The 17096-nt window shown below is 43.5% G+C and overlaps 2 protein-coding genes across 4 annotated transcripts in view; one reads left to right on the top strand and one right to left on the bottom strand.

Annotated features, from left to right (window-relative positions):
* lrp1ab (low density lipoprotein receptor-related protein 1Ab) overlaps positions 1 to 8892 on the top strand; it is a 111508-nt gene extending 102616 nt beyond the window's left edge. The window contains exons 76-89 of the mRNA XM_056298994.1: positions 192 to 481; positions 806 to 984; positions 1175 to 1281; positions 1476 to 1595; positions 1731 to 1907; positions 2174 to 2314; positions 2827 to 3000; positions 3539 to 3700; positions 4731 to 4902; positions 5261 to 5362; positions 5533 to 5606; positions 5688 to 5781; positions 6664 to 6808; positions 6948 to 8892. Coding sequence (XP_056154969.1) covers positions 192 to 481; positions 806 to 984; positions 1175 to 1281; positions 1476 to 1595; positions 1731 to 1907; positions 2174 to 2314; positions 2827 to 3000; positions 3539 to 3700; positions 4731 to 4902; positions 5261 to 5362; positions 5533 to 5606; positions 5688 to 5781; positions 6664 to 6808; positions 6948 to 7085 — 2075 coding nt within the window. The 3' untranslated portion in view covers positions 7086 to 8892. The remainder of the gene's footprint in view (positions 1 to 191; positions 482 to 805; positions 985 to 1174; positions 1282 to 1475; positions 1596 to 1730; positions 1908 to 2173; positions 2315 to 2826; positions 3001 to 3538; positions 3701 to 4730; positions 4903 to 5260; positions 5363 to 5532; positions 5607 to 5687; positions 5782 to 6663; positions 6809 to 6947) is intronic.
* Positions 8893 to 9032: 140 nt separating this feature from the next.
* Positions 9033 to 17096, bottom strand: part of fmnl3 (formin-like 3) — a 34467-nt gene continuing 26403 nt past the window's right edge. For 2 of the 3 annotated variants that reach the window (XM_056298518.1, XM_056298534.1), the window contains 9 exons: positions 16738 to 17041; positions 15454 to 15534; positions 15235 to 15364; positions 14897 to 15057; positions 14579 to 14680; positions 13775 to 13867; positions 13497 to 13620; positions 12507 to 12618; positions 9033 to 10792 (listed from right to left, as the gene is read on the bottom strand). In XM_056298518.1, the coding sequence (XP_056154493.1) occupies positions 12527 to 12618; positions 13497 to 13620; positions 13775 to 13867; positions 14579 to 14680; positions 14897 to 15057; positions 15235 to 15364; positions 15454 to 15534; positions 16738 to 17041 (1087 nt within the window). In that variant the 3' untranslated portion in view covers positions 9033 to 10792; positions 12507 to 12526. The remainder of the gene's footprint in view (positions 10793 to 12506; positions 12619 to 13496; positions 13621 to 13774; positions 13868 to 14578; positions 14681 to 14896; positions 15058 to 15234; positions 15365 to 15453; positions 15535 to 16737; positions 17042 to 17096) is intronic. The other variant, XM_056298526.1, reaches the window with a different exon arrangement.

The raw sequence follows: 17096 nt of genomic DNA, 5'->3' as shown, positions 1-17096 counted from the left end.
TCCAAGAACATTTAGAAGAGAGTGTTTGTACGACTAAGAATATCTTAGTTGGCAGCCAGGTACAAGAATTAGGGATCCATTGATATCTTTTTGTAGAGAACGTAACAATTTGACAAGTCACATTTCATTCAGTGTCTTTTTTTGACAACACTGGTCTCTCATCCTTACCTCCATTTCATTCACTCATCTAGGCATGAACAGCAGCCGACAGATTCTTTTCATAGCTGATGACAATGAAATTCGAAGCCTGGATCCTGGCATGCCCAACTGGCGCTATGAACAGACCTTCCAGGGTGATGCTAGCGTGCGTATAGACGCGATGGACCTGCACATCAAGACCAACCGCATCTTCTGGACTAACTGGCACACAGGCCGTATCTCCTCCTATGAGCTGCCAGGGCCGTCCACTTCCTCCTCGGGTCCCTCTTCCAATTCCCACCGCAATCGGCGCCAGAGCGAGGGGAGAGTCATTAACCTGCAGGTGAGGCTCGCGGATGTGATCACGTGCACGACAGCAAGACACCTTGCTGTCGTGCTTGTTGAGGGTGCAGAATAAAATTACATATACATGTGTGCAAAGATGCAAAGGGGGCAGATAGTGGGGATAGAGAGGGAAGTCCTTGTAAGGGGCCCAAAACGATGAACGTTTTGTAATGCTGTACACAAAATAAGATGCATCATAACAGGGCGCCTCGTGTCTGAGCTTGTCGTGGGACTCAAAATTTCGAGCAGCGCCTCTGAGCATGGCACACATACATTCAGTCACATAAATATCAGCTAAGCCCCCTTTTCCTTTTGTGTTCAGCTCCCAAAGCTGAAGATGCCTCGTGGTATCGCTGTGGACTGGGTGGCTGGGAACCTGTACTGGACCGATTCTGGTCGTGATGTTATCGAGGTGGCTCAGATGTCTGGACAGCACTGCAAGACCCTCATCTCTGGCATGATTGATGAGCCTTATGCCATTGTAGTGGATCCTCAGAGAGGGTAAGAGAGAAATCAATTACCTGTTTGTTGAGCAATTTGTGTGTGTGTGTGTGTGTGTGTGTGTGTGTGTGTGTGTGTGTGTGTGTATAAATAAGAATTTTAAAAAACTAGAGCCGCAGTGTAGCTGTAAACTAAGATAATAATATCTGTAGTCTCATGACAGAGTGTGTGTGGGTGTATTTTCCTTCAGGACCATGTACTGGGCAGACTGGGGGAACCACCCTAAAATTGAGACTGCTGCCATGGACGGCACTCTGAGACAGACTCTAGTCCATGAGAACATCCAGTGGCCCACAGGTCAGTATAGCGCTAGCAATGTGGGTCATCGAGTAGCCTGTCATCGTTTACGTGTCATTATCTACATAATAATCTAATTGCTGGCATTCTTATAAGTTGCTTTGGATAAAAGTATCGACTTGATGATGATGATGTGAAATGATGATGGTGAGGCTATCCCTTTATCTCCACGGCTCTTCGTTCGGTCTGCTTAGGTTTAGCAGTGGATTACTTCAACGAGCGTCTGTACTGGGCAGATGCAAAACTCTCAGTCATCGGTAGTGTCCGTCTGGATGGCTCCGACCCTGTTGTTGCCGTCTCCAGTATCAAAAACAGTTGAGTACTCCCCCCCGCCACCCACCCGCCATTTGTCTGTTGAATAATTATTGAAGGAAATATATGAAATAGCTTAAAAAAACTGTATTGGAACAGAGATATTAAATGTTTATTCTCCTTCTTTTCTCTTTCAGGCCTTCTCCATCCATTCAGCATTGATATCTTTGAGGACTACATTTATGGGGTCACGTATATCAATAACTTTGTCTTCCGGGTCAACAAGTTTGGCAAGGGCCCCATGGAAAATCTGACTACAGGCATCAACCATGCCACAGACATAGTCCTGTACCATCGCTACAAGCAACCAGAAAGTGAGTGTCTAATATCAAATGAAATGCAATTAATCCAATAGCCACCTTGTTGCTGACTAATACCTCTAATCTAGTCTGTTACCTTGCATAGTTATGCAGCCAGCAAAACGTATGACATGCATATGATTCCAATCTAAATGAATATACACATGATTTTACATGCAGTGAGAGGGGGTTGTGGTTTGATATGCTCCGATATTATAGCAACAATTTTATTACATATACACTTTTCCTGATTAGATGTTTCCTTTCTTTTTGTGTGCCAGTGACCAACCCATGCGACAGAAAGAAGTGCGAGTGGCTGTGTTTACTCAGTCCAAGTGGTCCAGTCTGTACCTGTCCCAATGACTTTGTGGCAGACAATGGAACGTGCATACAGAGACTTGCCCCGACACAGTCACCATTCTGTAAGTATACACACACATCATATATATACACACATCATCACTCCCAACGAAAATCTTAGAATCTTCAACTCTGCCACCTCCAGCTCCACCTCCTGTCTTTTCGTCAGTGCCACTGTCTCCAACCCATATAACATAGCTGGTCTCACAACCATCTCATAAACCTTCCCTTTAACTCTTACTGGTACCCTTCTGTCGCAAATCACTCCTGACACTCTTCTCAACCCACTCCACCCTGCCTGCACTCTCTTCTTCACCTCTCTTCCGCACTCCCCATTACTTTGAACAATTAACCCCAAGTATTTAAACTCATCCACCTTTGTCACCTCTACTCTTTGCATCCTCACCATTCCACTGTCCTCCCTCTCATTCACGCATATGTATTCTGTCTTGCTCCTACTGACTTTCATTTATTCATTCACTTTCATTAGGTGTCAATAGTAAAGATTCATATAGAAAATACAAATGTTTTTCCATACCTTCAGCATGGTATTTCCCTTCCCCATCACCCCCAGCTCCCCCTTCAGGGCCTTGTACTATCCAGTGTCAAAACGGCGGCAGCTGCTTCCTGAATGCCCGCCAGCAGCCCAAATGTCGCTGTCAGCCCAGCTACAGTGGAGACAGGTGTGAGATTAACCACTGCAGGGACTACTGCAAGAATGGAGGCACCTGCACTGCCTCTCATACTGGTAATAGGGCATCACACGAACAAACCATTATGAGAGCTCTTTCTATAATGAGTTTTCTATTCTATTATTAATTTAATTTTAAATTAAACCCTTAACAGTGTAAATATTTGACCACTTAAATTCTTACAGACCCTCTATACCTCCTGCATATGTATTGCCTGTAGGCGATAAATAAGTAAATAGCTCCAGAGAACTTAGTAATAATCCATAAATGCAAACCACAACTGTTATGTATATCCAAAGGAGTTGAATCAAGTGCAACTGGACTTGGTATATATCCGTGAAGACGTTTCGCCTCTTGGATGAGAGGCGAAACGTCTTCACGGATATATACCAAGTCCAGTTGCACTTGATTCAACTCCTTTGGGATAACCATGACCTGGATGAATGAGAACATTCACAGACAACTGTTATGTAATTCCACTGTTTTTACAGATGTCTACTTTAATTCATGGTTATTTGTATCTAAATTTACTTGAGATGGGGTTTTTGTTTTTGTTTTTTTGGACTTTCCTGTTAAACCTGATCTGTCTTCCAGGAAACCCAACCTGTCGGTGTCTACCGGGCTTTACTGGGCCCAACTGCAACCTCCGAACCTGTCAGGACTACTGCCTGAACGGAGGCAATTGCTCGGTCAGTGTAGGCAACCAGCCAACCTGTAGCTGTCTGTCAGAGTACCAGGGAGACCAGTGCCAGTACAGTAAGTGGCTCTACCTTTTCAGGTCTCTAAAAAAGTATCATAAAGTAACTTAAAGATGCAGTCAAAAGATGTGTTTCACCACCAAAGATTTGGGGTGTATTCTCAAGTGTTCTTGAATAGTTTGTAAAATGGAAAGTTCATCTCCCCCCCCCCCCCATCTTGACTCAAAATACGGAAATCTGATTAATGATCCACATATTTGATTTGGCAAAAGTTTTACACTGGATGCCCTTCCTGACACAACCCTCCCCATTTATCCGGGATTGGGACCGGCGCTAAGAATGCACTGGCTTGTGCGTCCTCAGTGGCTGGGTTTAAAATACAGGCCTGTTGTTCAGGTAGTGTAGCAGCCTATTCTGTTCCCTACCAACACAGGGATCCCGGTTTGAATCCCCATGTTATCTCCAGCTTGGTTGGGCGTCCCTACAGACACAATTGGCTGTGTCTGCAGGTGGGAAGCCGGATGTATGTGTCCTGGTCGCTGTACTAGCGCCTCCTCTGGTCGGTTGGGGCGCCTGTTCAGGGGGGAGAGGGAACTGGGGGGGAATAGCGGGTTCCGCCCACGCGTTACGTCCCCCTGGCGAAACTCTTCACTGTCAGGTGAAAAGAAGAGGCTGGCGACTCCATATGTATTGGAGGAGGCATGTGGTAGTCTGCAGCCCTCCCAGATCAGCAGATGGGTTGGAGCAGAAACTGGGATGGCTTGGAAGAGTGGGTAATTGGCCGGATACAACTGGGGAGAAAAAGGGGGAAAAATAGAAAAAAATAATAAAAGGCTGTCACATAAATGTCAGCCCTTGTATTAACTGCTCAGACATGCTTAACAGTGTTTTGAGGGGGCATCACATTCATCTAAAGCACATATATAGGATTGCTGATACTGTTTTATACAATGTCTTGTAATGAGTTTGCAAACATTCAGTCAAATTTCTCTGCACTACTTACATGACACAAATGGCGAGTAATACGATTCTTGAACTCACAATTTTTTTTTTGCAGTTCCTAATCTTCGCTCTTTATCTGTCTCCAGTTAAATGTGAAGGGTTCTGTCAGAATGATGGAACCTGCTTACAAACCGCCAATGGTACCAAAGTGTGTCAGTGCCCGAACCAATACCACGGACAACAGTGCGAGCTAGACAAATGTCAGTACTGTGGACCTGGCAAGTGTTTGATCTCGCCCCTAGGAGCGGTTTCATGCAGGTAAATATGACGTTGAAAATAAACAGGTGCCACACAAAATGGACTCAGACCTGGTTGAGGCAATATTAACAGATACTTTCTAGTATTTGTCATGAGCAACCTGTTCACAATACTAAGGTGAGGCTTGTGACAGAACTTTAGATAGTTCGATGGACTGTCACTAAAAGATCTGAGCATCCGAAACTCGCATACACTGATGCAACAAACACGTAAATTTGCAAGCAAACAGACATTGAAATATAACAGTGAGATATTATTCCAAAGCATTGTTCATAGGCTTTTGTGTGTGTGTGTGTGTGTGTGTGTGTGTGTGTGTGTGTGTGTGTGTGTACATGTGTACATGTGTGGATGTGTTTAGCTGTCCCAATGGTAAGACCCAGCCAAGCTGCTTCTCTTGTTTGGACTTCTGCACCAATGGACAATGTTCTATTGACACTCGCTCCCTGCTGCCTCAGTGCAAGTAAGAGATGCCCCCCATTTAACAAGCACAAAGATATTCACCTGCTCCCTGTGGCTCTTTTTCTCACTCACTACCCCCTCTCTTTCTGTCTGTCTGTCTGTCTGTCTGTCTCTCTCTCTGTATACGATACACCCAATTTGTGACTTCTTACTAAACTACTTTATGCTCAGGTGTCAAGTGGGATGGGGAGGATACAGATGTGATATCACTGCTGCGCCTGTAGACTCTGCTAACTCTGGTGGAAGTAAGTGACTTTTTTTTTATGTCAAGGAAACATTACTCTGTATGAGCTATGGAGTTATTTGTTGATGTATTTTTCGCGCAGGCACTGCCTCAATCGCCATCCCAGTGCTTCTGCTGTTATTATTGGCACTGCTGGTGGTTGGTGCCATCTTGTGGTACAAACAGAGAATGCGCGGGTGAGTAGTTCTGGCTGTTTCAGTCTCCTCACTTGTACTATTCTCCATTTTTCATGTGTGCTTTCCACCTATACTCCTATCTCTTTCTGTTTTTCTCTTACCTTTCATCTCCTGTGGATAACCATCTATTTCCTGTCTCCCAGGTCTCTATGGCCAGGCAAATCTTGTTCTCAACACTCGCGGTAACTTCATAGGGTTACATAATTCACCTGTTACCCCTATGACCTCCAAATCCCATCCTCTCCCTCCCTGAGAGCCAATCAGACTGGCCATGCCATTTGTTAGTCCATTTGTCCATGTTAATCAATGTAGAACTGTCTGTTTATCTCTGCCTGCCATCTTATATTTGCCTCCCCCTGGGGTCTCCCACCCAGCAATGCAAGGATCTATCTGGAATAGTTTTGCTGGTGCTGCAAAATAAAATTGAGCTGTTTTGTCTCATACCCTTGTTGTACTTTCCCCCTGTTTACATGTGCAAATGCTGGATCTATTTGATGCTTATGCAACATGCTTCCATAGTAGCAGTGAACTGTTAAACTGTCTATCTATGAGTATTGTTTATGTGCTTGCAGTTACATTTTTGCAGTGTAAAAATCCAGCATTATCCTTAAAAGACATGCTTCAGAAAACTTGCTAGGTTTGCTCAAATGACCTGTTCACACAAGGCTTATTTGACAACCTTAGTAAATTTGTTTTCTTGTTTGTGTGGATTGTGCATAGCTCGTGGTGAGTGATCATCTGGTTTATGATGGGTTGCTATAGATATCTGTCCCCTGTGCAGTGTTTGACCCTCGGGTTCTTTGATAAGTAGTTTGTGCCTTTTCTTGTTCCAGTGTTTTCTAAAGTCAATTCACAACATTGTATGATTGTCTGTGCTCACAGTGCCAAGGGCTTCCAGCACCACAGGATGACTAATGGAGCCATGAATGTGGAGATTGGGAACCCTGCCTATAAGATCTATGAAGGAGAGCCTGACGATGATGCAGGGGAGCTCCTGGATTCTGACTTTGCACTGGACCCAGACAAGGTAGCACACAAAACAAAAACAACAATTTGGTTCATATGACAAAGGTTCATACATTAAGCTGTTTTTGCAAAGCTGAGAAACTCGCCTACTCTGTGTATGTGTCCCTTTGAGTCACTCTATCATTTCCTTTGTGATGCAGCCCACTAACTTCACCAACCCGGTGTATGCCACCCTGTACATGGGCGCCCACAACAGCCGCAACTCTCTGGCCAGCACGGATGAAAAGAAGGAGCTGCTCTCTCAGGGTGATGAGGACATGAGTGACCCACTGGCATGAAGCCCGGCAAGGACTGAACTCTGCCAATCTTGCCCTACCCTGCCCAGCCCAGCGCTGAGCCCACAAACTCATCTTATGCCTTTACCAATCAAAAAGAAAAGCAACAAAAAAAAGCAAGAACACTGTATAAAATGTATAAAATGAAGGACTACTTTTTTTATGTGATTGCAGTATTATATTTTGTTCTTTGACAAAAAAAAAATCCTGGCAAGAAAAAGGAACCATTTTATAGACATTTATTCAGTTCTTCATTTTAATTTTGCTCACCTTCTCACGACTCTTCCTCCCCTCTCACCCATATAGCCACTACCTCTGTGCAAATGTAAAAGATAGAGTTACAAATGGCAGTGGAACAATTTTTATTTTTATTTTTGTATGAAATTGTATAGGGAAAAAAAAAACCAACGTTGTTCCATGCCAGAGAATGTCGCCAAGCCCTTGTTGTTAGTGGAAGGTGTTGGAGAAGAGGAGGCGACGGGTGTCCGTGCTCACTTATGAATGCTTCCTATATGCTGGTTCGGTCAGTGTGTGTCACATTACGTGTACGTGTATGTGTATGTTTGCTGCTGGAGGTCTGTAAGGAGACCGAGGCTGGGAGGCCTGAGGAGGAGTTGTTTAACTGCACATGTACACATGGAGGACTCAGCATCCAGACAATATCTGTTCTGTTGTCTCAAAGAACCACATTCAAGTGATTGTCTTTTTCCTCCTTGCACAGACTAAAGTTATATATATTTGCATATATATATATAAACCTATTAACAAAAGTGTCTTGAAAATATACCCAGGAATACAAACATCAGTAATAGCAGTCTGTACTTGTTTTTAATCTGTTTTTAGTCAATGTATAATTGACATGCTTGTTTGTCAGCAATGAATGACTCAGTGGCAGTGTGTGAGTGTGTTGGATAAAAATGATTGTAATAAACCCCACATCCCAGGGTCGGGTCGACATCCTGGGGTGTCTGTTTGTGGCTTTGGTTTACTGCAGGACACTCTGGATGGAGCAGGACCTGTTCCGAAACTGTTCTCGATAGCTTTTTTTTTTGGAGACTGACACAAAGTAAGCCTCTGTGAATTCCTGGCCATCACTGAAACCATCTACGACAAATAACTAGCTGAAAATGATTGCATCTAGCTTTTTCTCGTCTTTTGTCTTTTGATTGTAAATGTATTTTCAGGAAAGGCCAGGGAACCCGTTTGATGGTACATACTTCTGTGGGAAATTGTGTGTGTGTGTGTGTGTTTTTTTTTGTTCCCCCCCCCCTCTTATTTTATGTAATTACATGCTCATGTAATTTGGGTTAATGCTCATTGTTAAACGCATTCCTGAGAGGGAGAGCCGATGAGCCGCCTGATAAGCATTCCTTTGTTAATTCCTTCGCCTTGCTGCTAACGCTAGCCATCTGTCTTCCTGTCGGACTCGTCCATTCTCAGAGTCTCAGTCTCCGTCTCGCGCCGTGCTGCTTTTAACTGAGGTCATCAGCCATACCTGCCCTGTCACACTGCATGGTATTCCTGCACACACACACACACACACCTAGTCTCACCGAAACGCTTTGACTCTTTTTTGCCTCTCACCTTTTATCAGTAGTTATTAAATTTGTATTTTAAAATCCCTGCGCTGTTAAGTTTTCATTTGACCCCTGGGGAATCACAACAGTCATTTAATATGATTTCAAGATTTTATTTTTTTTGTTGCCGCAAAAAAAACCCAACGATGAAGTTTGTGGTTCTTTTATTTTGTTTCGTTATGATTTTCTTTTCTCTTTGATATACGAAATTAAATGGATTTTTATAGTAGAAATGCATGGCGGCTCTGACCTTCATTTGGAGAGAGGAATAACAGAAAAAAAAATTTCCTTGCTGGAGTACAACATCAGAAAGTAACATCAGTTATCTCGTTATAATTCAGAAATAAAATGTGAACATGTAGAAATTGCTTCAGTTTGAATGTCCTAAATTTGCAAATTATAGCCGGCATCTTTTGGTCACTTAGTTTTTTTTTTTTTTTTATTAAAAAGGAAATGTCATCTTTCAAACAAACAATATCATACATCACCATTTTACCCTTTCCTCAAATTTCTTCAACTCATCAATTTGCATGTACATCAGTATAGAAATGTCCACTTCAACAATAGTGTCTCATAAGGCAAATTAAGTAGTGTAACTATGATTGGTCCCTTCACTGGAAATGCCATAGTGAGAAACAGACTGTAAGGATCAGAGTGCACAATCATTCTGCTTATTCGATGGCTATCAAGAGGGAATGGATCATCTTTATAAGCAAGAAGCAAAAAAAAAAAAAAGATGCTTAAAATACAAGTAGTACCCAAAAGGGATGGAGATGTCCCTTATTGGACCACATCTGAAGCACTTAAAACCAACATTCACTGAACCCTGAAATAGCTGTCCATATGGGATCACCTTCATATGTTTGTCACTTCCCGAGAGTCACCGAAAAGTGTGACAGGAAGTGTTGTCAAGGCACATAACGTTCAGACTCGCCACAGTTTTGCAAACATCTACAAAGGAAGGCCGAGGAGAGCCAATGAGTCCAATGCACACCGGTATGAGTGGAGCCTCAGGACCCGCAGAGAGAAAACGTCCACCTCGTTCCTCCAACCTCGTAACAATGTCCTCGTAGCAGGGAAAGAACATTTTTCATATTTCCTTGACAATTTTGGTTAATGTTATAGTAAAACAAAATTAAAAATACAATCCTTGACAAAAGACATTTAAAAAAAAAAAGATACAGATTATGGCTGAGTCATAAGAAATAATACTGTCTACACAAAAGGCACTTCTTTAGCAAGATTTGTGAGACGTGGCCGTGACTTTGATTTTCATTTGGTAGTCCAGCAGACCAGTGTAGTCGAGGGTCTTTTCTTCCCAGATAAACACGATTACAACTGTTCCTTGAAAAGCGACGTAACGTCTCCATTCAATGTGTTGAAAGACTTGGCTTAATCTCACGCCAGGAAATAGTCTCCAAATGTGTCATTATATTACTGAATCTTCTGCATTATTTGGAGAAAGTTTTTTTTTTCTTCGGAGTGCAAACCACAATGTTTTCGAAAAACAAAAATCCCAGCAGCAGAGTTCGCCTTTGCTTTCGGCTGCCTCCTAATCCTGCTAGAACTGCACAATCGGAGGAAATTGACCATTTTGGGAATAAGATCCACGAGTTTGCAGGCACTTGAGGGTCAGACCACTGTCCTTCCTGCTTGCAAAGCTATATCTCGCTTCACCTGCATGTGGTCTTTCTTCGACTGATCTTCCCGATGCCAGCACATCACAAATTCACCATAGTCCACATCACTAGTGTGTGTGTGTGTGTGTGTGTGTGTGTGTGTGTGTGTGTGTGTTTGAGAGTCTCGCACTCGTTTGTGTCTAAGCATAAAAGGTCGGCAGTGAAACGGGAGCAGCCCGTTGTGCTTCTGTAATTATATCTTTTGACTTAGAGTGGCTGTAAAGATTTCTCCATAAATAAATAAATACCCAGATAAAACAAGGGTCATTGGTTCTGTGCTGTCCCCTTTCAGTCTTTGTCATCTGCAGCCTCAGGGTTGAGCGGGACCATCAGGACACAGGGAAGAGGGTTATAGTGGGGGAAGGGAGTATAAGTGGCGAATAAGTGGTTTAGGGTCTCTTCCAGCCGCTCCGGATCAACGCATCAGCTCGCAGGAAAGGCTGGTTTCGAAGATCTGTGAGTAGGCAGTGGAGAGAGGGGTGAGAAACGGGAACACACGTGTTAGACTGACCATCAGGACAAACTGCTCATGCTAAAGCATGCTCAGTTTTGGGCCACACGAAGAAGACTTATATGCCTTCCTGGTGATTTATAAACACTAACAGTGTCATTTTGGTGATACAATTTTGAAATAGCTTGTAAAATTCTACAACATCAGAATATCTAATCATTTGCTCATATTTTAATTTGTTAGTTGTGTATTAGAGGGGTCAAAACTGTCAAATCAGGTCATATACAGTACAGGCCAAACAGAGAAGGTCCTAGTCCCGTAACCTTGCATTCTCAACTTGTTGCAGAAATGCAAAGCTTTGGGTGTATTGTCACAGAAACACTGTAAAGCCAATAATGTAGATATAAAAATAATAGACAACATATTACAAAATTTTGGTCAAAAAGCTCTTACATTTCTTTGCCACAAGGGGTAATACCCAAGTGGCCTGTGGCCCTGTAGTGAGAGAAAAGCTTTTTACTGTCACTTTAGTTAGGGACACTGGCAGACCACATTTGTGTGTATTTGGCCCAAGACTCGTTTGCATCTCCGAGGCCAAGAGCTTGTTGACCAACTAGCTTGCACATCGCAACTGACAGTTAGCAGAAACAAAACATGGCGGACATTGTTGAGAGGTGAGAGGTAAAATAAACATAACATGCAACACATAGAGGGGTGGTGAGATGGATCGTGACGTGACCTAGAGGGTACAGTTACGCATTACAAACCTACGATACCCTATTGTGATACCACAAAGGCTCCCCTGAGATCCAGAGTTGGTGGAGTCAAATTGCAGCTCAATTTCATGTTTGCTGACTTTTTTTTTTTTAAATGGGGCAAGTAGTCCTGTTTTTAATGAGAACCGTACAAAAATACGGAAACACTTCTTCAACACTGTAGAAGCAGCATTCAATAATCTAGGTTTGCATTTATAGTGTGTAGTAAAGCAAATCCAGGCGCTTTAATGCATCTTTTTGGCATCCGAAGCGCTAGCTGAAGCAGCTGACATCACTGTAGCAGCACGAGGAGCCGGAGGGGCCAAGCAGGCCAAATGATAGCCGGACTACCTTCCTTACCCTCTCTTAGAAGTGGCATATACTCTCATTAATCTTCTGTTCAGCTGGAGAGGGCAGAATAAACAGGGGTGGTTGAGGAAAGAAGAGTATCATGTTAGCGGGAAACCAACACCAAAACGGGTTAGTCTCATGGAACAAGGCACTGTTGATAAAACCGGTTGAGTAGCCAAACCTCTTTATGCTAGGGTCATTCAATTCAGCGTCATGAGAAAAATGGCTGCAAGGAAATGGCTCCCATTAATGCACAGCTGTTTACATCCATGTCATGCATAATGCTCGTGCTTGATTATTTGATTTACACATTCATGATGGTTGTACACTCGAGAGTGCAACCATCATTTTCTGATACAAAATATCTGTGGTCACACTTCTCTTTTTCCATGAAGTTTTTCCATGAAAAACTGTCAAAGTGAAAGAGGTTTGGCCTACTCCTATGCCCAGATGCTGGATAGGAGTCTTTTGAGATAGAACACAAACATGGCAACCAAAGAGCGCCTTGGTTAGTACAAGATGGGGGAGTTGAGAAGAGCCATGTGGTAGGGGACAGGGTTCATGCTGCATGCACAGTGGGTCAGGAGGCGTACAAGAGACACCTGGACAACCTTGGCATTAGGGGGGAGGGCTAGCAGTTGGCGTCTTCACAGAGGTTGGCTTCACAGAAGAACCGTGAGCCGCGTTTAGCCGTGCGGGCTGTGAAGGGCACGCTCTTCAGTACTGGGGGAGGAGGGGGAGGGAGAGAGAAAAGGTCACACCGGAGACACTACCTGGACTGGAAGAAGGCTCACACTACACCCTCCTCCATAATTCATTCAGGGGCCGTAACAAACCCGTAGGAACTGGAGATGTGTGCCCCTGTGTGGCATAGCTCTTTGAAAAGGAACCTTGCTATGTCTTCACAACTGTGGATTTTCATCACACAAGACGAGGAGGTACTGAACATGTCATGGAATAGTATGATAAGTAGTCATGTCATTTACTGTTATTAAACCTCTAGTAGTGGGGAGGAAGCACTGTCAACACTATACATATACGACATCAGTAGGAAATGTAGATTATTCCACTTAAAGCATTGATTAATGACTGAGACAAACATCTGTTAGCTGAGGCACTTTCCTGAGGCTGTAGCCATGAAGGTAAGATATATTTCTCTCTCCGTTATCTGTAAAGCGCTTTGAATTGCCTTTGTGCGTGAAATGTTCTGTACGAAAAAAAAACCTCACCTTTCCGTGCCTATAAAACACATTCAAGTCATTTTCCAAGGTAAGTCATGACATTTACATTTAGCAGCTTGACAATATACAATAACTATCTACACATATTTATATTTAGAAGTGAAGTTCAGTGTCTTTAGCTGCACTTTAAATAACAAGGAACTGCTAGCTAGACAGCAGGCGTTAGAATGACAACTGAATAATGGGACTCGCTGAGCTGTTATGTGCTGTGGTCTGAATGTGGCGGCGTCCGGACCACGTAACACAGGGTGCACTGTAAGGGATCTGAGCAGTCGATGACCACAGTCATCTTAGGCCTTGGATCACTGGGACTGCTAGAGCCCACTTCCAGGCTACTAAGGGTGTTTTTGTCTGTCCCACCTGTGATGATATCCTCGATGGTGCCGTCCTTGCCCTCGTACACGGGCCGGTGGTCTTTGGCTTGCCGCTTACGCAACTCTGCAATCAGCTCCTGCTGCTGCTGCCTCTTCTTCTGGGCCTGCACCTAGATGGGGAGAGGGGGCATTGTGTAGCATTGATTGCATACTCCAGCCTTAAACACACATTATTAAGTCTTTATGTAACACTGTGTAAACATCTGATATGCAACACACTATTTTTCATTCATCTCAATTGCAGAGGCTTGGACTGTTCAGTACCTTGGGGTCATGCTGTTTAGCCTCCTGAGCCAATAATTTCTCTCTCATGGCTTCTTCCTGCTTTTTTCTCTGCTCGTTTTCCGCAACTGCATCCTGTAAAAGAGAGAAAATGGAGGCCAGTCAGAGACAAGAGACTGCAGCTCAAGAAAGTCCAACTCAGGATGCTTGCCAAGCCAACTAAAGGAAACAAAGTCCTTTTAGAATAGAGGAAACGGACCAGGAGCACAGACAGGGCACACATATTTTTATGAACATACACAGTCATTATAATTTGTTCTTTTCCCCTCCGTGTATGTCTCTCTCACTCTCACTATTCCACACATGTATTTTCCACACATGTATTCCACACTTGTATTTTAAATACTAAAACATAATTTCACTCACACACATACATACACATACATACACACACACACACACACAAATGCACAAAGATATCCTTGTGCTCCACATTTACTAGAGCAGATCTCATAAATCCAGATGGAGAACAATCTCAGGAAGTGTGTTGTGTGGCGGAGCAGGGTGGGGCTGTCCGGGGGTCAGGAGGGGGGGCTTGGGCTCAGTCTAAACATCACAGCTGCTGCTCAAAAACCAGGTCCAGCTGGCCCTTCCTGTTATTTGGCCTCTGACTCCACACCACGTCCTGTGGCACACAGACAGCCTCAGCTCTGCTCCATTCAGATCTACTCCACTCCGAGGCAGGACAACACCCTGGCTAACTCCGAGGTACTTCCCAACCGACCATGCAAGGATATCCCACCTAAGGGGTTGGGGGGGGGGGCAAGCTCTTCTTGGTATCCTCACCTTGTAGGCCTTGATAAAGCGCACAAACACAGGGAAGAACACAGAAGGTGGAGTTGTCTTTGCACTCTCCCCGAAGTAGTTAACTACATTGTTGAAGGCTTCCTAAAAATGGAAAAGAGGACAATATGAGTGTATAAGCCATGTTTGTCAAAATCAAAACAAGTTAGGAATCTTGATTTTCTTGTTTGTCTAGTACAGGTGAAGTTAGGATGCGCGTGTGTGTCTTTATTCTGATTCAATGCCTTGAATCTGAGAAATCTAATTGCATTTTTTCAAGCTGATACTTTGAGGCTATGAGGTGAGGACTGTGGTGAGTACTTCTGCTGTCTTGGCGTCTTTTTGCAGCTTGTCCAGCTGTGTGTCACTGCTCTGGAGGAAGCCCTTGAGGACTGAATGGTCATGGAGACTGCACTCTCTCCTGATCAGGTCCATGCCCTTTCCCAGCTCCCGAACATCCAGCAGAACATTTTCCAGAGACACTATACACACACAACAGTGAGAGAATATGATTTATTTACAGCTTTATTTACCTCAACAACACATAAATATCAATATAATATATGACGCATTAAACACACACACACACACACACACACACACACACACACACACACACACACACACACACATAAAATCCAGCTATTTTCCAAACCCACCTGCTGCAGCTTTATCCACAAAGTGCAGTTCATTGTGGAAGTTGGCCAGCTCAGGGTACTTCTCTTTCACAATGAGAGCTATGTAGTGAAGCAGGGTCATCTTCCTGTCTGTAGACTTAGTGTCCAGCAGCTGTGAAAGAAGAGGAGTGCACAGCAATATCAGGCAAAGTCCTTCAAAAAAAAAAAAAAGCTTTCTGAAATCTGCTGCTTATTACTCACCAGATCAAGACTTTGTAATTTGAAACCATACACAGAGCCTCTTTTGCTACTGTTCATGTAGTTTCCCAAGGCTAGAATGATCTACAAGGAGACAGGAAGAAAGGATAAATATCCAAGCATGATGTAAACAGATCGAATATCAAAGAAAACTATCCAGCCACACTATCCAGTACCTAGAAGTGAATAATAACTATGACCTCCCAACAAGGATCATCATAAGGAGAACAAATATGATTATGAACAACAATAACTTATATTTTCAGAGAAGATGCCTATTCTGACTTTAGTTCTTTATCTTTAAAATGGCTTGATTAACCCCACTTCTGAAAAAAAAAGTCATTTGATCCTAAATTGGCCCAAATTGTTCAGCCGGTCTCCAGATCAGCTGCTCCAACTCCTAGCCAAAACTGTTAAACAAGCAGCATGTAATCAGCTTTCCTCCTTCTTCTCCCGGAATAATCTACTCGACTCAAATCAGTGTGAGTCAAAGAGTTGTCACTCCACTGAAACTGCTTTTCTTGCAGTTACTTGACGCACTTCACTCAGCCCAAGCTGCCTCCAAGTCTTCAGTTGTCATCCTTCTCGAACTCTCTGTCACATTTGACACTGTGAATCATAAGATCTGGATCTGGGCTTTGTCGGCATGGCACTAAAGTGGATCAAATCAAACCTGAGAAGGAGCTCATAGCAAAAACATGGGAGGGTCAGCTGCCCGCCCTCCAACATGCTCAGTACTCGGGCCACACTCATTACTACGTTACAATACCACCTCACTTGGTCCTATCATCTCAGCACAATGTTTCTCCTACCTCTGCTATCCTTTTCCAGGCTTACCTTAATCCATGGATGGTGCCCAAGAATGATCATAATATAGATTTCGGGCATTATCCAGCTACTTTGGAATCCGCTATTCCTTCCACTATCCACTATTGATGATCTACCCATCGTGCACTTAAACTCATTGCACTTACATGTACTCTTGGCTATGACACGATCCTGTGCCCTAAGATGTCTTTAGGTTGACACATAAATACATCTGCTGATTGCTGACTCTTTGTGAGTCACTTTAGATAAAAACATCAGCTAAATAAGAAAATATAAACAAAATGAAGTCATTCTTACTGCTTACTTGAGCGTATACTATGACTTGATGTCATAAAGATTTATGTCAGGCTGAAAAAGTGGGTGAATTTTATTCTAAAGGTAAAGGGGTAAGTCACACAGAGTTTAAATGGCTTTATCATCCACTCTATCTCCATCTACAGGTCAATAAACACTTTGTACCTCAAGCATTCTTTTTAACTTCGGAGAGGATTTCACCGAGCCAGACGCTGCAATGATGGCATTCAACTGTGGCGTGAGCATGCTGACATTGTCAGTGAAGTTCCCAACAAAGGTGATGATGTTCATCCTCTGGGTGAGCCTCTCTATCTTGCTGAACAGGAGCATGAAGCGGTCCTCCTCAGCAAGCTGGTCGAGTGGACGTCGCTCACGCTCGTACTGGCGCAGCACTTTACTCTCTGCTTCCGTGGGCAGAAATCGCATCAGACACTCCACAAAGTCGACAGGTAAGGCCTTTAGGTCAAATCTGAGGAAAAGCATGACAAATGTTAGCAATGTGCTCGACTAGTCAGGATGATCAA

Source organism: Lampris incognitus, chromosome 2, assembly GCF_029633865.1.
Source record: "Lampris incognitus isolate fLamInc1 chromosome 2, fLamInc1.hap2, whole genome shotgun sequence".
Lineage (NCBI taxonomy): Eukaryota > Metazoa > Chordata > Actinopteri > Lampriformes > Lampridae > Lampris > Lampris incognitus.
This window is presented reverse-complemented; position numbering and strand designations above follow the sequence as displayed.